The sequence below is a fragment of the Oncorhynchus keta genome, chromosome 10 (genome assembly GCF_023373465.1).
Source record: "Oncorhynchus keta strain PuntledgeMale-10-30-2019 chromosome 10, Oket_V2, whole genome shotgun sequence".
Taxonomy (NCBI): domain Eukaryota; kingdom Metazoa; phylum Chordata; class Actinopteri; order Salmoniformes; family Salmonidae; genus Oncorhynchus; species Oncorhynchus keta.
In genome coordinates, this window is record NC_068430.1 from 52,442,115 (window position 1) to 52,467,440 (window position 25,326).

Consider the following 25,326-nt stretch of genomic DNA (forward strand, 5'->3'; position numbering starts at 1 on the left):
TTAGCTAGCTAGCTAACAGTACACTTTAACTTTAAATGACAATGACTTTGTCATAATTTAAAAAGTGTAATATCTGAAAATGTAGCTAACTATAGTATCTTACCAGTATTTTTTATTTATTTTTATTTTGAACCTTTAGTTAACTAGGCAAGTCAGTTAAGAACAAATTCTTATTTACAATGACAGCCTGACGGACGACAATGGGCCAATTGTGCACCGCCCTATGGGACTCCCAATCACATCCGGATGTGATACAGTCTGGATTCAAACCAGGGACTATAGTGAAGCCTCTTGCTCTGAGGTGCAGTGCCTTAGGCCGCTGTGCCAATCGGGAACCCGTATACATCATGGTTGGGCGCCTCTCCCTGTCACAGATGCCATGGTTGCCATTGGTTTGAAGATATAATCCAGAGACAGGTGTTTTCACTCATTTTCTCAGCCAATCTTGGCGAGCGGGAAAGTTGCTCACAGTTCCGGAACACTTGGCACCGACGATCATACCACGCTCAAAGTCGCTTAGGTCAGCCATTTGGCCCATTCTAACGTTCACTTGTACTGTAACTTAATGCCTCGATGCCTGTCTGCCTGCGTTATATAGCAAGCCACAGAGCGATCGATTTTCGAAAAAGGGGTGGTGTACCTAATAAGCTGCTAAAATTGTTTATATACAGTGCATTCGAAAAGTATTCAGACCCCATGACCTTTTCCACATTTTGTTACATTACAGCCTTATTATAAAATGGATTGACAAAAACATGTCTTCATCAATCTAAACACAATGCCCCACAATGACAAAGTGAAATCCATTTTTTTTTATGTTTGCAAATGTATATATATAAAAACAGAAATACCTTATTTACATAAGTATTGAGACCGTTTGCTATGAGATGCGAAATTGAGTTCAGGTGCACCCTGTTTCCATTGATCATCCTTGAGATGTTTCTACAACTTGATTGGAGTCCACCTGTGGTAAATTCAATTGATTGGTCATGATTTGGAAAGGCACACACCTAAGATCCCAGAGTTAACAGTGCATGTCAGAGCAAAAACCATGCTATGTCTGCAGCATTGAAGGTCCCCAAGAACACAGTGGCCTCCATTATTCTTAAATGGAAGAAGTTTGGAACCACCAAGGCTCATCCTATGGCTTGCCGCCTGGCCAAACTCAGCAAAGCGTCTGCTAAATGGCATATATTATTATTATTATTATTATAAAAGGGCCTTGGTCAAGGAGGTGACCAAGAACCTGATGATCACTCTAACAGAGCTCTAGAGTTCTTCTGTGGAGATGGGAAAACCTCCCAGAAGGACATCCATCTCTGCAGCCCTCCACCAACCAGGTCTTTATGGTAGAGTGACCAGACGGAAGACACTCCTCAGTTAAAGGCACACGACAGCCCACTTGGAGTTTGCTAAAAGGCACCTAAAGGACTGTCAGACCATGAGAAACAAGATTCTCTGGTCTGATGAAACCTAGGTTGGCCTAGAGACCCTATCCATAATATAGTATATTTATCATAGTTGGGTTTTAGTCCGGAGAAACTGGATAAATGATCCAGGTCCTCAATGAGGCCCTTCAAGGTTGAAGATTAAGAGAAAACATGAATCAACGGCTTACATTGATAAATACATGTTTAGCCCCTTATGTTATCATTGCATTTTTAAAGCTAACAGTTCAATGGCCATAATGCATAGGTATGGTGACAGAGGGCAATCTTGTTTTACTCCTCTTGACAATTCAAAGTTCTCAGAGAATGAACTGTTATTTATTATTTTACATAAAGGATTGTTGTACATGAGGTATACCCATCTAATGAGAGATTCTCCAAAGAAAAAAAATCCAGGTATTTATAAACAGATTCCAGATGTACTGTATCAAAGGCTTTCTCAAAATCTGCTATAAATATTATACCTGGTTTCCCTGCATTCTCAAATGTTGTAGTAGTTGTCTAAAGTTGTCTCCAATACATCTTCCTTTTAAGAATCCCATCTGATCGTGATGAGTAATGTCCGGTACGATCTTTTTTATTATTTGAGCAATACATTTTTCCAATATTTTTTTTCTTTGTATTGCCCCCCTGGCTCCTGCTTCAGTAGGAGAGAAATTAGCCCCTCTTTTTGTGTGTCCAACAGTTTGCAATTTATATATGAGTAATTAAAACATGATAGTAATGGCTCTTTCAGTATTTCATAAAAAGTTTGATATATTTCTATTGGAATGCCATCGAGGCTAGACCCGTCTGAAAGGAATCAATCGGACCATAGTTCTTCATGTGCAATTAGGCCTTCACAAGATCTTGTGTGTGTCGCAGATAGTTTCATATGTTTTTTGGGGAGAAGGATATCACAAAACCCATCGTCAATTGAGGAACTTTGTTTATGAGATAAGGATTCATTTTGGTAGCGTTTCTATAGTGAAGGTTTAGGATTTTTTTTGACCAATTTGCTCTGTTTTTTTTTTTTAGATAAATGAAACTCGATCATTCCTGAATAAGTTCCTCAAACTCCTTTTGTTTTGTGTCTAGATGATTCAGTGCTTCTGTATTACATGTATCTACACCATTCATGTTTTAGATTTTCTTTTTCTGTTGTAATTCTTTTCTCTGTTGACCGATACCGTTTTTGTTTCTATGATGAAAATGTAATTGAATGGCTTCTAAAGGCTGATGTGGGTCCGCTGAACCTGTATTATGCAAGAAAAAGTCTTATGAATTTAGTTTGTGTTAAGAAAGTAGTGTCAGTCAATAAACCTTGGTAAAATGTCCAATATACCCATCCTTGTGGAAAGTCTGTCATAGCTATATGGAGGGATATACGTTGATCATTGATCACATTTGATCGTCAAGCAATACCATATTCACTTTCGGCACCATAGAAAAAGATCCCAGAAAATAATCAATCCGACCTGCTTGATTATGCCTCTACCAAGTATATCTTATGAGATCCGGGTTTTTAAGCCTCCAAATATCCGTCAATTCTAACGTGTCCATAATATTTGTAATCTCTTTGAGCGCCAGAGGTTGATAGTTGGTAGTAGGGTAGCATGGGGTAAGACAACCCTCCATAAGATCAATGTCAAATTGCTGACATAAATAAGCTTAGTTTGGAACTACCAATTGTAGCTGGATGATGGCCATGCTTAGGGTAACAAACTATAAAGGAAAATAAATGGCTACAGTTAACAGATTTGTAGTTATTTAATCAAACATATTTTTTTAGGAAAGGGGCATTTTGCCCAGATTACCGGGGTAAGGTTAATCCCACCCCAGTTAAATGTGAGCATAGCTCGTGAGCCCACCTCTGACACTGCTCGCACCGTTTCCAGTCCCCGCCGGTAACAGAGAAGAGCTCGTAACAGAACAAGCATTCTGCATCCCCTTCTTTTAGGGTGTTTGTTGTGGTTTTGGAACCTGGAACAACCTTTGTCAGTGGCGTCACAGCTTTCTTCAGTATCACCGGTTTCTTTCTCCCTTTGCTTTCTTCCTTCTCTCTTATTTGTTTGCCTTGTTCTCCAGAAACCTCTTGTGGGGTGAGGCTATTAGGACTGTAGCCGACAGCCTTTCTTTTCCTAGGTCTCACGTCCTGTATCCTTGGCCTAGGGGACAACTCCAAGATGACCTCTGCCGCAGTTTGTTGTTGTAGAACTGGTACTTTAAAAAAAATCAAACAAACAAACTAACAAATAAACAACAACAAGAACTCATGCATATTGGTTTAATAAACAAGTATTTGTAATCACTCTATATGCTACTATATATTTCCTCAAATAAATGCTGATGTTTTTTCTTACCAACATTCGGAGCAAGGTCACTGGAGACCTGTGGGATGGAGGTTGTGGCGGAGGTTGATGTTGTTGGCAGATGTTGTGGCGGAGGTTGTGGCAGGGGGTAGAGGTCATGGTGGGGGTGAAGCCAACAGCTCGAGGCAGACTGGTTGCTTGTGGGATACGGATGGATACTTCTGGGTGCCGCTTCATAAAACTGTAAAACCAGGCTATGCCTGCCAACCACCTTTCTTTATTGAATGTGTTGTAGATTCCAAACAACACATTCAAAGGTATGTTTTCGGACATCCCAAGATGTAGTCCGAAAAGGGCACGTCCATTTTGCAATATGACACACCAGATCACATATGAAAGAGACATTGGAGACTGGTAACCCACCCAAATGGCTGTGGCCTGGGGTTTTGGGTTGCTTGTCTCAGTTTTGGGTGGCACATTTAAAGCATGGGCAGCTGCCTTAATGTCCTGCCCATTTCATTGTCAAATAGACTGACTTTTCTGCCATCTTCAAATATCAACATTCTATCATTAAGAGGTTGGGGAAGGACAGAGGAGTTGATCCTGATTCGATAACCCTCACAGCTATCCTCCAATTACAACAATAATCCAAATATTGGAACTCTATCACTAAGCAACTGTTTTTGTTTGTCCAGACGAAACTAGTCTGTCAAAAGTTGCTAGCTCACATCTAAATGCTCAAACTAAATACATACTGCAATTCCAACCCAAAAACCTTTTGGATTTTGGGATTTTTTTCAATCCCAACCTGAATCAAGATCCCTGTTTTCTAAATTGTTTTGTGCGCCCCTTGTGTGCACTTCTGGTAATACTGTATACCCCAATATGGTACAGAAATGGTATGACGGGATGAAAATCTGGATACCACCCAACCCGAGCTCCAACTGGCTCTAAGTAAACCTCCAGTTGTCCTCCAATTTTCCTCCCACAGAAACATCCACCTCTCACCATACACATGAATCCACTAACGGGATCGATATGACAACAGCCAGTGAAAGTGCAGGGCACCAAATTCAAAACAACAGAAGTCCCATAATTAAAATTCCTCAAACATACAAGTATTTGACACCATTTTAAAGATACACTTCTTGTTAATCAAATCAAATCAAATGTATTTGTCATATACACATGGTTAGCAGATGTTAATGTGAGCGTAGCGAAATACTTGTGCTTCTAGTTCTGACAATGCAGTAATAACCAACGAGTAATCTAAGCTAACAATTCCAAAACTACTACCTTATACACACAAGTGTAAAGGGATAAAGAATATGTACATAAAGATATATGAATGAGTGATGGTACAGAACGGCATAGGCAAGATGCAGTAGATGGTATCGAGTACAGTATACACAGATGAGATGAGTAATGTAGGGTATGTAAACAAAGTGGCATAGCTACAATGAATGCAGCCTCAGGATATGTGGTTTCCAGTTTGCAAAGAGTCAAATAAAGTTTGTTCAAAGCCATCAATGTGTCTGCTTGGGGGGGGGGGGGAATATATACAGCTGTGATTATAATCGAAGAGAATTCCCTTGGTAGATAATGCGGTCGACATTTGATTGTGAGGAATTCTAAATCAGGTGAACAGAAGGACTTGATTTCCTGTATGTTGTTGTGACCACACCACGTCTCGTTAACCATAAGGCATACGTCCCCGCCCCTCTTCTTAACAGAAAGATGTTTGTTTCTGTCGGCGCGATGCATGGAGAAACCAGCTGGCTGCACCGATTCCGTTAGCGTCTCTCGAGTGAGCCATGTTTCCGTGAAGCAAAGAACGTTACAGTCTCTGATGTCCCTCTGGAATGCCACCCTTGCTCAGATTTCATCAACCTTGTTGTCAAGAGACTGGACATTGGCGAGAAGCATGCTAGGGAGTGGTGTCAGTGTCCGATTTCAAATAGGCTTTACGGCGAAAGCACCACAAGCGATTATGTTAGGTCAGAGCTAAGTCACAGAAAAACACAGCCATTTCTCCAGCCAAAGAGAGGAGTCACAAAAATCAGAAATAGAGATAGAATTAATCACTAACCTTTGATGATCTTTATCAGATAACACTCATAGGACTTCATGTTACACAATACATGTATGTTTTGTTCGATAAGGTTCATATTTATATAAATAAACATCCGGTGATTTTGAAGAGAGCCACATCAATTTACAGAAATACTCATTAAAATGTTGATGAAAATACAACTGTTATACATGGAACTTTAGATACACTTCTCCTTTAACCTGTTGAGTGTAAGGTATTTTGATGTTTGGATGAAAAACGTACCCAAATTAAACTGCCTATTTCTCAGGCCCAGAATCTAGAATATGCATATAATTGTCAGATTAGGATAGATAACACTCTAATGTTTCCAAAACTGTCAAAATATTGTCTGTGAGTATAACATAACTGATATTGCAGGCGAACACCTGAGGAAAATCCAACCCGGAAGTGCTATTTTTCCTGAAAGCTCTGTTCCATTGCCTGCCTTCGCTCCATTTAAAGGGATATCAACCAGGTTAATTTTCCTATGGCTTCCACATGTTGTGAACAGTCTTTCGACATAGTTTCAGGCTTTTATTTTGAAAAATGAGAAAGAAAGGTCACATTGCGTCATTGTATGGCTGGGTGCCAGCAGCGTTTTGCATGCGCAACAGCTTGGAGCAGACATTTTCTCTCTCTCTCCTATTGAAGAAGGTACAGTCTGGTTGAAATATTATTGATTATATATTGTAAAAACAACCTGAGGATTGATTATAAAAAACGTTTGACATGTTTCTACGAACTTTACGGATACTATTTGGAATTTTCGTCTGCCCGGTCGTGACCGCTCGAGCCTGTGGATTTCTGAACATAACACGCCAACCAAATGGAGGTATTTTGGATAAAAAAATTATCTTTATTGAACAAAAGGAACATTTATTGTGTAACTGGTAGTCTTGTGAGTGCAAACATCCGAAGATCATCAAAGGTAAGCGATTAATTTTATTGCTTTTCTGACTTTCGTGACCAATCTACTTGGCTGCTAGCTGTTTGTAATGTTTTGTCTGCTGAGAGAGATATATTTCCTTACATAAACGCTTGGTATGCTTTCGCCGAAAAGCTTTTTTGAAATCTGACACGCCAGGAAGATTAACAACAAGCTAAGCTGTGTTTTGCTATATTGCACTTGTGATTTCATGAAAATTAAATATTTGTAGTAATTTAATTTGAATTTGGCGCGCTGCAATTCAGCGGATGTTGACGAAAATTATCCCGCTAATGGGATGGGTGCATCAAGAAGTTAAAGTTAAGTTTTTCAATTGGCTCATTCATCCCCCTCCTCTCCCCTGTAACTATCTGTTGCTGCAAATGAGAACGTGTTCTCAGTCAACTTACCTGGTAAAATAAAGGATCAATTAAATGTTTTTTTTTTTTAAATGCAACCGCTGTCAGATTTCAAAAAGGTTTTATGGAAAAAGCAAACCATGCAATAATCTGAGTACGGCGTTGAGAGCCCAAACAAGCCAAAAAGATACCCGCCATATTGTGCAGTCAACAAAAGTCAGAAATAACATTATAAATATTAACTTACCTTTGATGATCTTCATCAGAATGCACTCCCAGGAATCCCAGTTCCACAATAAATGTTTGTTTTGTTCGATAACGTCCATCATTTATGTCCAAATAGCACCTTTTGTTAGCGCGTTTGGTAAACAAATTCAAACTCACAAAGCGAGCAGACGAAAAGTCTAAAAGTTCCGTTACAGTCCGTAGAAACATGTCAAACGAAGTATAGAATCAATCTTTAGGAAGTTTTTAAGAGTTTGGGACCCATCCCATGAAAAGAGCACAAAGTGGCATTTCCAGAACAAAACCAGGTTAGCAGCCACAAGTGTTTTGCTTATGTTGTCAAATATAATTATATATTTTTTTAATCCGCATACATTAATTCCTTTCCACAATCCACATTTAGGCACACAGATATTATTTATTTTATATTATAGCTTGTGAATCCATCCTGTTTGGTTCATTACCCTACCCTAGCAACAACTGTGGGATGCATAAACGTACACAACCCACCCACACATATACATCTACACCTCTTCCCGTGTACCATACACACGCACGCACGCACTCACACGCACTCACACACACACACACACACACACACACACACACACACACACACACACACACACACACACACACACACACACACACACACACACACACACACACACACACACACACACACACACAGGTCAGTTGTTCAACAGTTGTCCTATCCCCTAGCCCAGCTAAAGAATATATTTTATTTGTGAATGCTTTTACCGTTGTGGCTGTTTTGAGAAGTGTACCAACATTTTGCAGGGATGGGAAGATTTGTCTAGTCCTGGCTGATGGAACTCGGACCCCCCTCTCCCCAACACACACACTGGTCCCCCATAGAGACACTTCTTCCCCGGCACCTCTGTGCAGCTCTGTGCACCTCTGTGCAATCAGACCATTATTATTATGCTGTGCCACCAGGGCCACAGTATTCTGCCACCTCTCTGATTGGCCAAGTGCGACCCTCCCCCAATGGGTTGCTGCAGCCAGTGTTGCCAGCACTGCCATGACCTGGGTGGGGGTACTCCACCAGAATTCCACCGGCTTGGTACGAGGTCATCAAGCAGATTTAAGAATTTCCTTGTATATTATGCTCACCCATACGGGGGCTTTGGTTTAGATTGGACCAACCCTGTCATGCAGGCTCAGAGTCATGAGGGGGTGGTGCTGCTTTAGTGGGTCTCTGACTGGATTCATCTTTCTTTCTTGGCTATGTAGGCTACTTGCAGTAAGCCTATCAAACGGGTAAAGATGTCTCAGTAGTGGGTGGGTGTGGGTGTAATTATTTAGGTATGGAAATATATAATATTAGAATATGATTCCAATGTTGGGTGAATAGGTTTATTAAAATGGACATTTTACACTCTGACAGCATGTCTGCTTCCATGCAAAGACAGATCTAAAGAAATATGTATTTCAGAAGAACAGAATAGCATACTCTAAGTAGTTCTTATGTTCGGCCCTGATCTGGCTATACCATATGGCTGTGGGCTACATCTAGTTCCTTTAGCAGACAAGAATTGCTTAGAATTATGTGGCATTATTTTATATTATGAAGAATACAATTTAACATATCGTAATAAATTTGAAAGGATATTTTCTCCAAATGATTTCTGAGGGAGTGCTCATCTGTGTTGAGCGGTTAACAAAAAAACAGGTCCTCCTATATGCTTAATAACTTTTGTTGTGATACAAACTATGGGCTATATGTTTTCATTTTTAGCACATTCTAAGACTGCAACTCTGATGATGATTTGAAGTCACATGAAAGGCACGTGCTCTGCTTAGTTTTTTGCACATCAGGTTCATCAGACCAGAGAATCTTGTTTATCATGGTCTGACAGTCTTTAGGTGCATTTTGGCAATCACCAAGCGGGCTGTCATGTGCCTTTTACTGAGGAGTGGCTTCTGTCTGGCCCCTCTACCATAAAGTCCTGATTGGTGGAGTGCCACTGAGATAGTTGTCCTTCTGAAAGGTTCTCCCATCTCCACAGAGGAACTCTGGAGCTCTGTCAGAGTGATCATCGGGTTCTTGGTCACCTCCCTGACCTTCTCCCCCGATTGCTCAGATCGGCCGGGCGGCAAGCTCTTGGAAAGTCTTGGTGGTTCCAAACGTCTTCCATTTAAGAATTATGGAGGACACTGTGTTCCATAATGACAATGCCAAAACAGGGTTTTAAAAATGTTTGCAAATGTATAAACAAATTCAAACTTAAATATCACATTTACAAAAATATTCAGACCCTTTACTCAGTACTCTGTTAAAGCACCTATGGCAGCGATTACTATCTTGAGTCTTCTTGGGTACAAGCTCAGAACAACAGTATTTGGGGAGTCGGGTTCAAGTCGGGATCTGGCTGGGCCACTCAACACATTCAGAGACTTGTCTCGAAGCCACTTCTGTGTTGTCTTGGCTGTGTGCTTCATTCAAGGGTTTTTCTTTATTTTTTAAATAATTTTCTACATTGTAGAATAATATTGACAACATCAAAACTATGAAATAACACATATGGAATCATATAGTAACCAAAAAAGTGTTAAACAAATCTAAATATATTTTATATTTGAGATTCTTCATAGTCACCCTTTGCCTTGATGAAAGCTTTGCACACTCTTGGCATTCTCTGAAGCAGCTTCACCTGGAATGATTTTCCAACAGTCTTGAAGGAGTTCCCACATATGCTGAGCACTTGTTGGATGCTTTTCCTTCACGCTGCGGTCCAACTCATCCCAAACCATCTCAATTGGGTTGAGGTTGGGTGATTGTGGAGGCCAGGTCATCTGATGCAGCACTCCATCACTCTCCTTCTTGGTCAAATAGCCCTTATACAGCCTGGAGGTGTGTTGGGTCATTGTCCCGTTGAAAAACAATTGATTGTTCCGCTAAGCCCAAACCAAGTGGGATGGCGTATCGCTGCAGAACGCTGTTGTAGCCATGCTGCTTAAGGGTGCCTTGAATTCTAAATAAATAACTGACAGTGTCACCAGCAAAGCACCACCACACCATCACACCTACCCATCCAGGCGGCTTCACGGTGGGAACCACACATGCATAGATAATCCATTCACCTACTCTGCATCTCACAAAGACACGGTGTTTGGAACCAAAAATATAAATTTTGGACTCATGTCCATTGCTCATCTTTTTTTGGCCCAAGCAACTGTCTTCTTCCTATTGGTGTCCTTTAGTAGTGGTTTCTTTGCAGCAATTCGGTCATGAAGGCCTGATTAACACAGTATCCTCTGAACAGTTGATGTTGAGATGTGTCTGTTACTTGAACTCTGTTACTTGAACGCATTTATTTGGGCTGCAATTTCTGAGGCTGGTAACTCTAATGAACTTATCCTCTGCAGCAGAAGTAACTCTGCCAGTTTCATCATGGCTCTTGATGGTTTTTGTGACTGCACTTGAAGAAACTTTCAAAGTCTCCCGTCTATCCAGAGCTGGTAGAGCCTTCCTCCTCTCCAGCGCTGCTAGTCTCCAGTCTATCCTGAGCCGCCAGAGCCGCCAGTCTATCATGATCCCCCAGAGCCGCCTGTCTGTCATGATCCGCCAGAGCCGCCAGTCTGTCATGAGCCGCCTGTCTGTCATGATCCGCCGGAGCCGCCAGTCTGTCATGAGCCGCCAGAGCCGCCTGTCTGTCATGATCCGCCAGAGCCGCCTGTCTGTCATGAGCTGCCTGAGCCGCCAGTCTGTCATGAGCCGCCAGTCACCCCCACAACATGATGCTGCCACCCCCGTGCTTCATGGTTGTGATGGTGTTCTTCGGCTTGCAAGCATCCCCCTTTTTCCTCCAAACATAACGATGGTCATTAAGGCCAAACAGTTATTTTTTTGTTTAATCAGACCAGAGGACATTTCTCCAAAAGTACGATCTTTGTACCAATGTGCAGTTACAAACCGTAGTCTGGCTTTTTTATGGTGGTTTTGGAGCAGTGGCTTCTTCCTTGCAGAGCGGCCTTTCATGTCGATATAGGACTCGTTTTATTGTGGATATAGATACTTTTGCACCTGTTTCTTCCAGCATCTTAACAAGGTCCTTTTCTGTTGTTCTGGGATTGATTTGCACTTTTCGCACCAAAGTACGTTCATCTCTAAGAGACAGAACGCTTCTCCTTCCTAAGCGGTATGACGGCTGCGTGGTCCCATGGTGTTTATACTTGCGTGCTATTGTTTGAACGTGGTGCCGTCAGGCATTTGGAAATTGCTTCCAAGGGTAAATTTCTGGTATTTTACAAGCTGTTTAAAGGCAAAGACAACTTAGTGTATGTAAACTTCTGACCCACTGGAATTGTAATTCAGTGAATTTAAAGTGAAATAATCTGTCTGTAAACAATTGTTGGAAAAAATACTTGTGTCATGCACAAAGTAGATGTCCAAACCGACTTGCCAAAACTATAGTTTGTTAGCCAGACATTTGTGGAGTGGTTTTAATGACTCCAACCTAAGTGTATGTAAACTTCTGACTTCAACTGTATGCAAAAACAAATTATTTTAAAACATTCCCAGACTTGAACAGTATAGCATATTTTTGTTTATATCTTCATCAGATGTTGTATTATATCATTTAATTTTCTCATTTTTAAAGACAATCCTAGACCTGGATAGTGAAGGGTGTTACTTTATTCATTCCCTTTATGGGAACGTTCTATTATTTAAAACAGCAGTTTTGGTGTCCAGGAACATTTGGTAATATACAGTTTATCGACTACGAGAGCTACTATTGACCATACATCACCCTGGCTCCCTGACACATTTACGGTCTGACCGTGTTTATGTTTTCCTTTCGGTCATTAACACAGGCACATAAGTGGTTTTCTAGAGTCCTTTACCCTCTCCACAGTAGGAATACTATGATTTACTATGAAAACAGCCTGTACTGCTATGACTCACGACACCGTGTTTGGAGAAGCTGGGAGGTCGGCTGCGTCAGCAGGAGTTGCCAAAACATATGTTTCATCATTATGTGCAATGTATTTCTTTGGGCTAATGTGCTAATGTGAAAAGCTTTAGCCTCTGTAGATATAAAGTAGATCCTACACAGACTTTTTTTTGTCAAGTCTGCTGTTCAATATTGTGCGTCATAACCTATGTAACTCCAATCCTCTTTCAAATGTTCTAGTTATAAGAATTTGAGCTTTCTCTTTCTACGTGATGAGATGTCTTAATTGAGCTTTTTTCCATTCTGGGGCGGCAGGGTAGCCTAGTGGTTAGAGCGTTGGACTGAAAGGTTGCAAGTTCAAATCCCCGAGCTGACAAGGTAAACATCTGTCGTTCTGCCCCTGAACAGGCAGTTAACCCACTGTTCCTAGGCTGTCATTGAAAATAAGAATTTGTTCTTAACTGACTTGCCTAGTAAAATAAGGGTAAAAACAAAAAATTCTCTCTCTCTCGTGCACATGACCTCTCTCTCTTTCCCTCCCTCCTCTTTCTCTCATCCCCTGGGGCCCTATCTCGTTCTGCTGTGCAGTTGCTAATATCCCTCTTGTCCCTATCTGTCTTGCCTCTCCTCTGTCTCTGTCAGTCTTATGTCGGTGATGAGGCCACAGTGAGCAGAAGTGTTCTGCATGGCCAGATTGAGGTGCCCTAAAGGCACTTATAAACCGGGTGGTTCGAGCCCTGAATGCTGATTGACTGATAGGCATGGTATATCAGGCCGTATACCAAAGGTATGACAAAACATATATTTTTACTGTTCTAATTACATTGGTAATCAGTTAATAATAGCAATAAGGCACCTCACAGGTTTGGGCTGAGGGCTGTGTCGAGGCGTCGTGCCTAAGAACAGCCCTTAGCTGTGGTATATTGGCTGTATACCACACCTTGGCCCTTATTGCTTAAATATACCACTGTCAACATCAGGGGAGTGGAAAAAGCTGTTGCTTTTTGTCCTCAACCATGACGAACCCCATTACTCGCTCTTACTTTCAACCTTTCTTTCACTCTCAACCTTACTCTCTCTTACTCTCTTCCTATATATACATCTCACTCTCTCTTACTCTTCATTTTTGTCGTTCTTACTTGCAACCTTTCTCTCTCTCACCGTCAGTTATTCTCAGTTAATATCTTAACTTAATTGCCACACACAGGTTGAACAGTTGTAAGTGCTATGTACCAACACGGATATGTCTACATTGAAATTCCACTGTATCCACGTATGTAATTGCTTTGTAAATAAAACAGTTTTCAAGCCACTTATTGAAAAGTGGGTCTGAAACTTACGGGAAAAAGTGACAATTGTTATATTATGTTTACAGTTACATAATATGTCAAATCAAGGCAGGAAATCTCATGACTGAAAACACATTGGAGGTACTTTGTCGGGAGGATAGCACTACATCACATTTTTATGTTAGGTCATTCAATATTCTTCAGCTGCAAGGTGAGAGCATGTTCAAGTTGTTACGCAGTGAGGTTCTGGCTACAGTCCAAACACTTAAAAGACACACCCTATCCCCTCAGCCCTCAAATTAAGTGGGCACTTTTGATGATGTATCATGACGTCTGATGAGTATACACTTGCAGGACAAGGGGCAAGGGAGGAAGGAATGATTTTTAAAAATGGGCCGGAAATGCAGCACTTACTCATCCCCACTGGTAGCTTGTGGATGCTTTATATGCGCTATAGTCAATTATGATTGCATGTCTACTTATATTAACTACATAATTATTAATATATATAATAGCTAGCAAATGAATTAGCTAACTAATGTTAGCCTGCCTACCTGGATCTTCTGAAAAAGAAACAATTTCCAAACCAAACAAAAACATATTTACGAGACCTGTTTGTGCCGTCATGTGCATTCGTAGCACAATTTCTAACTTATTTGCATTCGTTTTTTCTTACACTTGTATGTTGACTTCTCCATTGATGTTGTTTTTAAGTTTTGGCTGACTTTTCTTCGCGGGAATACAATCGTCGCGAATTGAATTATGGGTAGTTTCAGGCCACGGATTGAACATAAATGTACACTCGCAAACTCGACTAAAAACGGAGGCTGAGGGGCTTACGTTGCAAACTTCCCTTGCTTGGCTATTCATTTGGACGGCCCTTCAAGATGGTGACGGGGATTCCCCCAAGGTCATAAGGTGAGGGTAAGTGAACCGCAGCCTCTATTTCTTTCAGACAGTAATTACATGAATCCAAACCATTTTTCACTATGTCTGTTTATTTATTTTTTCTTACCAAGGAAACCTGGACACAGGTTTTGATTGAAAACAGTGCTTAGAAACACAACAAAAATAAATGGAATATTGAATGATCCCAATGATCCATCACAACTCCCAAAAAACATTTTCAACCTACATCTGTAAAATGATTGGTTGTCTTCCTCTCAGGCTTCCATGTCTTCTCCCTGGACCTCCTCAATGTCCACCTCTTGAACAACAGACTCTGAGGCCTCATCTTCACTGTCACTTTCCAACCATGTTGAGGATGACTCGTTGTCAGGCTCAAAAAAGCCTAAAATTTGCCAAACAAGGACCAGTTGCACTCTGAGGCGGCTGATGTTGGTGGGATTTGGAGGATGACGGAGGCAACCGGGGAAAGAGCTTCAGAGCCACAAAGTCCCTTCCACCAGGTGGCTGATGAGATATGTTGGCACGACTGCCATATAGCATCTCATCCCAAAGCCCTTGCTTAGAAGTGTACTTCGGCCAGACTGCTAAGAACCTTGCCCTCATTCAGGCCAAGGTGGCGAGACACGGTAGTGCACCAGACAGGATGCTCTTGCCAGCATACTTGGGGTCCAACATGTATGCTGCGGTGTTTATGTGCTTCATGCTTTTTGATGTATTTCAGAACTGCAGTTCCCTCTACTTGGAGCAACAGTGAAGTGGGCAGGGCAGTACGGATTTCTTCTCGAACATTTGTAAGCAGAGTCCGAACATCAGACAGGATGGCATTGTCTCCCTCAATCCGTGCAATGGCTACTGCTATAGGTTTCAGGAGTTTCAGGCTGCTTACCACTCTCTCCCAAAATACATCATCCAGGAGGATCCTCTTGATGGGGCTGTCCATATCGGCAGACTGTGATATGGCCATTTATTGGAGAGACTCCTTCCCCTCCAGGAGACTGTCAAACATGATGACAACACCACCCCAACGGGTGTTGCTGGGAATTCTTCTCACTTTGCTTGGTGAGGTAGATTGGTGCTGTGACTTGATGAACCTTCACATACCTAACCATTTCCTTGGCTCTCTTGTAGAGTGTATCCATTGTTTTCAGTGCCATGATATCGTTGAGGAGCAGATTCAATGCATGAGCAGCACAGGCAATGGGTGTGATGTGAGGGTAGGACTCCTCCACTTTAGACCAAGCAGCCTTCATGTTCGCAGCATTGTCTGTCACCAGTGCAAATACCTTCTGTGGCCCAAGGTCATTGACGTCTTCCTTCAGCTCATCTGCGATGTAGAGACCGGTTTGTCTGTTGTCCCTTGTGTCTGTGCTCTTGTAGAATACTGGTTGAGGGGTAGAGATGATGTAGTTAATTATTCCTTGCCCACGAACATTCGACCACCCATCAGATGATTGCAATACAGTCTGCTTTCTCTATGATTTGCTTGACCTTCACTTGAACTCTGTTGAACTCTGCATCCAGCAAATGAGTAGATAAAGTATGTCTGGTTGGAGGGGTGTTTGCTGGGCAAAGAACATTCAGAAATCTCTTCCAAATACACATTGCCTGTGAGCATCAGAGGTGAACCAGTTGCATACACAGCTTGAGCAAGACATTCATCAGAATTTATTTGACTACGTTCCTCTATTGAGTAAAAAAGTAGAGGGCCTTTTGTCAGATGTTGCTTGTTGTGAGTGTTGAGGGAACTTGATGCACATGGCCAGATGATACTGCATCTTTGTTGCATTCTTCACATGTGATTTGACACAGTATTTGCAAATGTACACAGCTCTTCCTTCTACATTAGCTACAGTGAAATGTCTTCACACATCAGATTGTGCCCGTGGCATTTTCCTGTAAAGATTAGAAAAAAATTGTAAAACAAAAATCAAATACAATTGTGTAAAAAATCTAATAAAAGTACAGATAAATAGTTAAGCAGTTAGATAAACAACTCCTTTGTAAGATAAATGTTTTAAAATTAAACATGTATGGAAACAGGTGAATAAACACTCCTCAGTTAGCAGGCTCAAACAAGCTAAAACCTACATGGTAGCAAAAACTATCTATCAGAAATTAACAAGTTAGATATTATTTAAACACACTTTGCTTTAGGCTACTATTTACTAGTTAACAATTAATCATGTATGTCATAAAATATATTCACTCAACCCAGTATTGTAATCAAAACTTGCCAGAAAGCATGTATAGTCATTGGCTCAGACAGTGTAGTAGTGTGGGCTCAACAGCTTCTCATTACTGTGCAAGATCTTGAGAATCAGCTGTACATGTGATGGAAGAGTGCACTGCACATGTGATGGAAGAATGCACTGTGCATGCAGAGGGTTGCAATTCCATTGAATTGGGAATAGTTTAACCAAAATATGCCACAAGACCTAGAATTGCCTTATGTGTAGCCCACAAAAAAGTTGAACTTTTTTGATGAATTTAAGCAAAATTCCCCAAATTCCCAGGCTTAACGTCCCATGGAAGATTTCCCAAAAATTCTGGAAATTTACCCAGAAAGTTGCCAACCATTTGCAACCCTAAGCGCTGGTTGGTATTCAGACTTACCTTATGCAGGCCTGTGATGTGCTCTGCAGGTATGGTTCCCTTGCGCACACTGAATACATTTAATTCAACCGCTGAAACCCTCCCAGTTGCTGGCCATCAGATTTTCTCGTGGAATTTAATTTGCTAGGGTTTTCAGTAAATGTGTCTAAAGCCATCCCTTCAAATACGGTGTCCCTTTAATTTCTTGCGTCGAGCCATCCCGGATCCGGGATCGCTCATTACCATAACGCAACGTTAACTATTCATGAAAATCGCAAATGAAATGAAATAATAATGAAATAACAACACTGTCATCTGTCAGCATTAGCATTTTGCGTTAGCATTAGCAGGCAACATTTCACAAAAACCAGCAAAAACATTCAATAAATAATTTACCTTTGAAGAACTTCGGATGTTTTCAATGAGGAGACTCTCAGTTAGATAGCAAATGTTCAGTTTTCCTGAAAGATTAGTTGTGCAGGAGAAATCGGTCCGTTTTCTGCGTCATGTTTGGCTACCAAAAAAAAACGAAAATACATTCATCCAAACGCCAAACTTTCTTCCACATTAACTGTCACGTCTAATCAAGGTGGGTGGAATCAGGCGCAGAGAGCAAATAGCGATAATAAGTTTATTCTCCGGTGAACAAAATAAACACGGTCAACCCAAATATAAACAGGGTGAAATTATCCAAAACAGGATAACAGACTAACCGGAGAATAATATACACAAAAACACCGACAGATGAAACGAATGACAAAATAAACATTCCTGCACAAAACAAGGGCGGGACAACCTACATTATATACAGACACTAATTAACTAAACAACACACAGGTGAAAACAATCAGACAAAACCAACAGATACACAAAAAGGGATCGGTAGTGGCTAGTAGGACGGTGACGACGACCGCCAAGCACCGCCTGAACGGGCAGGAGAGCCAACCTCGGCGGAAGTCGTGACATTAACTCCATAATATCGTCTGAAACATGGTTGTTTAGAATCAATCCTCAAGGTGTTTTTCCACATATCTCTTCATGATATATCATTCCTGGAAGTCTCCTCTCTGTCTCAATCACATGGATGAATGCGAGCAGCTTGGAGATAACGCAACAATTTCAACAAAGGACACTGGGCGGACCCCTGGTAAATGTAGTCTCTTATGGCCAATCTTCCAATGATATGCCTACAAATACGTCACAATGCTGCAGACAACTTGGAGAAACGATAGAAAGGGCAGGCTAATTCGTGGCGCTTTCACAGCCATATAAGGAGACAATGGAAAACAGAGCCTCAAAAATCCTGCTCATTTCCTGTTTGAGGTTGCATCTTGGTTTCGCCTGTAAGATCAGTTCTGGGGCACCCACAGATAATATCTTTGCAGTTTTGAAAACGTCAGAGTGATTTCTTTCCAAAGCTGGCAATTATATGCATAGTCGAGCATCTTTTTGTGATAAAATATTGCGCTTAAAACGGGCACGTTTTTTTATCCAATAATGAAATAGCGCCCCCTAGCTTCAACTGGTTAATACTGTATATAGTATCAAAAGAATGGGTTGAGAATATTAGGGCTCAATGAAAGAAATCCATATATGCGTATTCGTCTCCGTTTCAGCAGCAATTGGTAGACTTAAAAATACTCTGATCTTGGAGATGATTTAGGTTTCGAAAATATTTATTAATAATTTAAAGAAAAAACAGGTTTGGAGAGTCTTTATGCACAAAATATATTGATGAAACAAAAATACAGTGATTTGATTCATCCTGAATGTTACCATATTCAGTTGTTCAATCCATGAAATATTGGAACGTGAGAAAAGTGTACCATAGGGGATGAACAATAGTCCTATAAATCTACCCTAGTAATCCTCACTAATCATGGAAAGGAATGACAACGGTCCAGTCGTCTTGAACCATGCGCAAGGCTCCAGGTTTAAGCGGCTATGTGTGATCTGCATTCCATAATGATTCAAAGAGGCTACATACATGTACTGTATGTCTCACATTATTGATAGAGGAAAGAAAGGTAAACGGAATCGAATGATGCAAAATGTAGAAGTTAGAAATGGAAGAAAATGAACACTAAAATGACAGTTATGAATGTATGTGAGTATTACTGACGGTGGCTACCAATAATGGATACTATTTAACATGATACAAATTGTAAAAAATAAATAAATAAGAAAAGTGAAGCACAGCTATTTATAGCCTACTGGAAAAAGGGCCAAAATACATGTTGATATGATTTTCAGTTTGCTTCCATATGACTGGTTTCACATTTGTATCCAGCGATCATAAGGAAAAATCATCTACAACTAGTTCTATTTGTATTTACAATCTGCTTCCCCAAACGGATTACTCATTTGCCTAGTTCTTATTAGTTTTTAAATTACAGTGCATGGAGAATGATGTTATTTCTATCAGGGGGAAAAAAATTGTGTTTTTCCACTTGGAACCGACAGGTGCTCGACCTTATTCATGGTTTCCTCGCGTGTAAAGGTTGTGGAATTATGAGGGAATTAAGTCAAGGTCAGAATATGTGTATCTGAAGACACACCTCTGTCACACCTCCATTTATGTGATCTCCACCCCAAATGTATAGCTGGCTGGTCCATGCTTAAGTTCAAGGTCAGAATACCTGTAGGGACAGGACGACTCCAGGAATAGCTTGTTAGCTTCAACTCTGTCCCTCCCTCACTCTCACTCTCACACACACTCCCATCCTTATCTATTGTAGTCCATTTTACTGCTTGTTTATTGTTATTTGTTTATTAAATATATTAGGATAGCTATATATTAAAGTAAAGGTGTCATTATGCTAAACTGAATTGGGATATATTACCAGGCAAACGTTTGGGCACACCTACTCATTCCAGGGTTTTTCTTTATTTCCTACATTGTAGAATAATAGTGAAGACATCAAAACTATGGAATAACACATGTGAAATCATGCAGTAACAAAAAAAAAATGTTAAACAAATCTAAAAATATGTTAGATTTTAGATTCTTCAAAGTAGCCACCCTTTACCCCGATGACAGCTTTGCACACTCTTGGCATTCTCTGAACCAGCTTCATGATGTAGTCTCCTGGAATACATTTTAAATAACAGGTGTGCCTTGTTAAAAGTTATTTTGTGGAATTTCTTTCCTTCTTAATGCGTTGAGCCAATTAGTTATGTTGTGACAAGGTAGGGGGGTATAGAGAAATTCGGCCGATTTGGTAAAATACCAAGTCCATATTATGGCAAGAACACCTCACATAAGCAAAGAGAAAGACATGAAGGTCAGTTAATCCAGAAAATCTCAAGAACTTTGAAAGTTTCTTCAAGTGCAGTTGCAAAAACCTTCAAGCGCTATGATGAAACTGGCTCTCATGAGGACCGCCCACAGGAACGTAACTTTTGACTGTTGCTGTGTATTGGTACTTTGTGTATATTAGCATTTCACACTTCTGTACAACATAAATGTCACAGTATGCCCGAGTTTACATGTGCTTCTAGGTCATTCTAAGTAAGTGCTTTTCATACAACTCTGCTCTGTCCGATTATGCAGTTAACTTGACCTAGTTTACCTCTCCGCAGTCATTGTGATGTGACACCTCTGTACAGGTGCCACGGTGTTGAGACGGAGAGAGAAGCAAAGAAGTGGGCAATTCTTCTGTGCTTTCCCAGGAAACTATGTCATCCGTCAAGCTCTTACTAACAAACAGCCATTTTGACTGACGAGGAAGAAGAAACGGGTGTAATTTGACTGTTGTCTGTCAGTGGCATCCCTTATGGTGCATTCTTATACTGTATCAACCTCGTCAGCTCTCTCCGACTTGTAGCTTGTCTGTCTGTCAGCCTGTCTGTCCGGCTGTCAGTCTCTTTTCCCCTGTCAAAAACTCAATTTTTTCAGAAACCTTAAATCACTCTGTGAACTCTCCAAGTACGATAATTATCCCCCTGCTCTTTTGGCCCAAATTTGAGTTCTGTTCCAACTTTTGAGTATGTCAGTGCCCGAGGCATGTTGCTTTGTGTCAGTCAGCCGCATACTTCTAATGCTTATTCACTATTGTTTCCACAGGAAAGCTGACGGCGAGGACCTTGAGTGACACCCTTGCCAGGGAAGAAAACCCTCTCTTTACAGAGTCAAGTAAGTAGACATTTGCAAAATATACAGTGCCTTCAGAAAGTATTCATACCCGTTGACTTATTCCACATTTTGTTGTGTTACAGCCAGAATTCAACATGGATAAAATAAAATAAAATCTCACCCGTCGACACACTATACCCCATAATGACATGTTTTTTTTTTTTTTTTAAATGTGCACATTTATTGAAAATGAAATACAGAAATATCTCAAAATCACAATCAACTTGACAGAGTTTTAGGAATTTTTCAAAGAATAATGTGCAAATATTGTACAATCCAGGCGTGCAAAGCTCTTAAAGATTAACCTAAAAAGACTCAAAGCAGTAACTGCTGGCAAAGGTGATTCTGTTCACTCAGGGGTGTGACTTGTTAAGCACTATTTAATTTACTCTTGAACTTATTTAGGCTTGCCATAACAAAGGGGTTGAATACTTATTGACTCAAGACATTTCAACTTTTAATTTTTTATTCATTTGTAAAAAATTCTAAAAACATAATTCCATGTTGACATTATGGGTTATTGTGTGTAGGCCAGTGACACAAAACCTGAATGTAATTTTTTTTAAATTAAGGCTGTAACACACTGTATTTTCCTTTAAAGAAACAGCAGGTATTTAACCTAATTTAAACAGTGAAATCAAAACTAATCCAATTGTATTTGTCACATACGCCTTAGTGAAATACTTACTTTACATGCCCTTATCATTCAACAATGCAGTTTTAAGAAAATACCTAAAAAAAGTAAGAGCTTCTTATAAGCTTCTGGGTTGAGTTCCACTCCTTGAAAGCGGCAGTTCTACCCTTTAGCTCAGTGCGAATGTTGCCTGTAATCCATGGCTTCTGGTTGGGGTATGTATGTACAGTCACTGTGGGATCAGACTGGTTTTATCAAATGTCATACTATGGCATTATGGTTAAGTGTTGAAATTGGAATCGTATAAAGCCTTTTAACACTGTGAAATCATATCTGAAGTTATTTATTACCCTTTTCATTTCTCAGTGAATATTATTTCTTATTGGTATTTATACATGTTTCTCTGTTTCTTTCATTTGTTTTCTCCTCTAGGGACACTAAGACTCCACATCAGACTCTTCCTACATCTGCAAGTGAGTGTTGTTGAGATTTTAGTCATCATTGTCTTACGTTAGATAGCACGTTGATTTCGCCTGCACTGATCTGTCTTGTATCTTGCAAATGGTAATAGGATAGCTCAAAAGTAGTTATGCTACAATGTGCTGTTGCCATTTGAAAATATTACCAAGGAAACATCATCTGCTGAAGCTAAAACAATTAATATGCCAATAAGGTTGATGCTTTTGTGGTGAGGAAGTCTTAGTCGCTCCATTTTACATATAACTAAGAACTATAGTGCTTCAATGAGCAGTATTTCTGAAGTTTGACTATGGCACAAAAGCTAGCATAATATGTCAAAAATTAACGTTAGCTTGATAACTTTAGCTGAGCAAGTCACTGAAATCATCTTTGACTGCAACGATGCTGCTAACCAACCAGCTACCTACTGCACTCACAATGCTGCACACACAATGTTGAATCTTCCAACAAAAGCTAGCTAGCAAGCTACTGTAGCTAGTAGTGCCAATGCTTACAATATTATGAGTTTTCATGAAGCAGCTGTTCTTCTGCCATGAGTATTTGCCGTAGCCCCCCGAATCAGCTGCTGACTGTGCTCAGCTGACCTAACGATACGATCGCAGAGAAACATGCTGATCTACGGGCTGATTTCTGATAACAGTCAGTCCCTCTTAATTGTGGGGCTACATGTCTACAACTTCAGGGTAATTTAAACAGGCTAGGCAAGCTTTTTATGTCAGTGAAGGAAGTGCTAGCTAACTAGCTAGCTAACTGTGTCAGTAAAGTAGCTAACTACAACAGTTAGCAACACAGCGGATCAAGTCACTGCACTGGTGACCAGAATTTGTGCCGCAAATCGACACCTGCTTTTTTTATATTCACATGCAAAATCACTGCCACAGCGTTTGTAATAATTTAGCTTGCTAGTTATTTTGTCTATTTCATGGAGAGTCATACGGGAGTGCAGTGAGATTGTGAAATTGTGAATTTTGAATTGTCAATATTCAATATGAATTCCAGGTCCTACAAGACAGATCTGTTGAGGGACGAGCGTCCTGGAGGAGTGATGCCATCTGATGTGTGACAATTCTTAGTCATAGCCTAGCATAGCATAGGCTAAGCAGACAACATGGCAATTTGGACAATACATATAGTCCCCATGTTGCTTAGCAACTTACCAGTCTTTAATACCTCCTTCTAGATCAGCTGACCTAAGAGCTGTCATGGCGGCGTACGGACAGACCCAGTACAGCCCTGCCCTCCAGTCTGCGGGACCCTACACACCATATACATACCACACCCAGGGCTACAGCATGCCCTCATACAGTAAGTACTGTCATATCATTCAATACGGGGGGTGAAGAGGTGGGGATATGACTGTTTAAAAGTTGTCTTAAAGGTATGGCATCTAAGGCACCGTGAATAGGAACCACAACTCCACATCCATTTACACCAGGGTCTCCAACTACAGGCCCGCAGGCCAAATGTGGCTCGCAAACTGATTTAATGCTGCCCGCATTTTACAACACACCCAGTTTTACAGCATGTCCCTCTGTGAAATACAGTGTAACCAGTTGCAGTAACTGAATCCAGTGTAGATCATTTATCTCCTTTCCTCTGCAGACATTAAGACAGAAGATGGCCTCAGCCACTCTCCAGGACAGAACAGTCTGCTGAGCTACTCCAACTTCAGCAGCACTCCCCCCAGCCAGGGCCTCTACAGCTACTCCACACCCGGTCAGTCTCACACACACACACACACACACACACACACACACACACACACACACACACACACACACACACACACACACACACACACACACACACACACACACACACACACACACACACACACACACACACACACACACACACACACACACACACACACACACACACACACACACTAGGGTTTAATATCGGTAACCGGGATTACCAAGTTTTACTGGGATATCCTCCCCAAACCCATTCTCGTTTCCCGAGATAAATAATGTTGAGAAACTAGTCAATTATAATACATTATTTCTATGAACAGCCGGGGAAATGGAACTGTTAAATTATATACAATGTCTAAATCTGACTTCTCTTCTTTGCTATCTGCATAATTATATAACGCTCAGTGTGAGTGTGTGTGCTGTTGTAGCCTACCGTTTTTACTTGCACAAGGTCGGTGCGTCCTACAGGTTCTCCTACCATGCCATTTTTAAACAGATGTAGGCGTACAGGAAACATCAGATCAGAGCTAAAAAATGTTTTTAAAAAGGATGGCCATAGCCTACCCTCCCCAAGAATCCCTTGAACACATCACAACTGGTGAGAGGATATGCAGAGAAAGAGAGGAGCAAAATTAGCTGATGGAAAAATACAAAATAAACTCTCTGGCTTCATTCATAGGGTACATTAGACCAGTCATCACAACGCTAGCAGCCTACCATGTTTACTCAACATAAAGTCGCCAATAGAAAACATCCTTTAGGCTACTTGCATGGCTTCTATAAATGTTTATGGTTACTATATGCCCACATAAAAAAAATACTATAGTATGCTATAAATACTATAGTATAGTGTTTTTGTGGACTTTACTGTAGTATTCACTCTAGTGTTTTTGCAGACTTTACTGTAGTATTTACTATAGTGTTTTTGTTTTATTATATTTGACATTGAAGTAGAGGCTTTCTCCTTCAGGAAACCTACTGGAGAAATACTGAAAGAGCACATTTTCCATAACATTTAGGTAGGTAGAACTGTGGTTGAATTGCGAATTCGGGAGGGGAATGAGCAGTGTACACTGCATTCAGAAAGTATTCAGACCCCTTGACTTTTTCCACATTTTGTTACATTACAGCCTTATTCTCAAATGTATTAAATTGTGGTTTTTCCCTCATCAATCTACACACAATTCCCCATAATGACAAATCAAAAACAGGTTTTTAGAAGATTTTAAATTAATTTAAAAAACAAAAAACTGAAGTATCACATTTACAGTGCCTTGCGAAAGTATTCGGCCCCCTTGAACTTTGCGACCTTTTGCCACATTTTAGGA

The 25,326-nt window shown here is 40.6% G+C and overlaps 1 protein-coding gene and 1 pseudogene across 1 annotated transcript in view; one reads left to right on the forward strand and one right to left on the reverse strand.

The window, feature by feature from the left end:
* LOC118388941 (eyes absent homolog 2) overlaps positions 1-25,326 on the forward strand; it is a 64,303-nt gene that overhangs the window by 15,777 nt on the left and 23,200 nt on the right. The window contains exons 2-5 of the mRNA XM_052526058.1: positions 21,119-21,187; positions 22,254-22,294; positions 23,482-23,606; positions 23,904-24,017. Coding sequence (XP_052382018.1) covers positions 23,504-23,606; positions 23,904-24,017 — 217 coding nt within the window. The 5' untranslated portion in view covers positions 21,119-21,187; positions 22,254-22,294; positions 23,482-23,503. The remainder of the gene's footprint in view (positions 1-21,118; positions 21,188-22,253; positions 22,295-23,481; positions 23,607-23,903; positions 24,018-25,326) is intronic.
* LOC118389643 (uncharacterized) lies at positions 24,951-25,003 on the reverse strand (annotated as a pseudogene).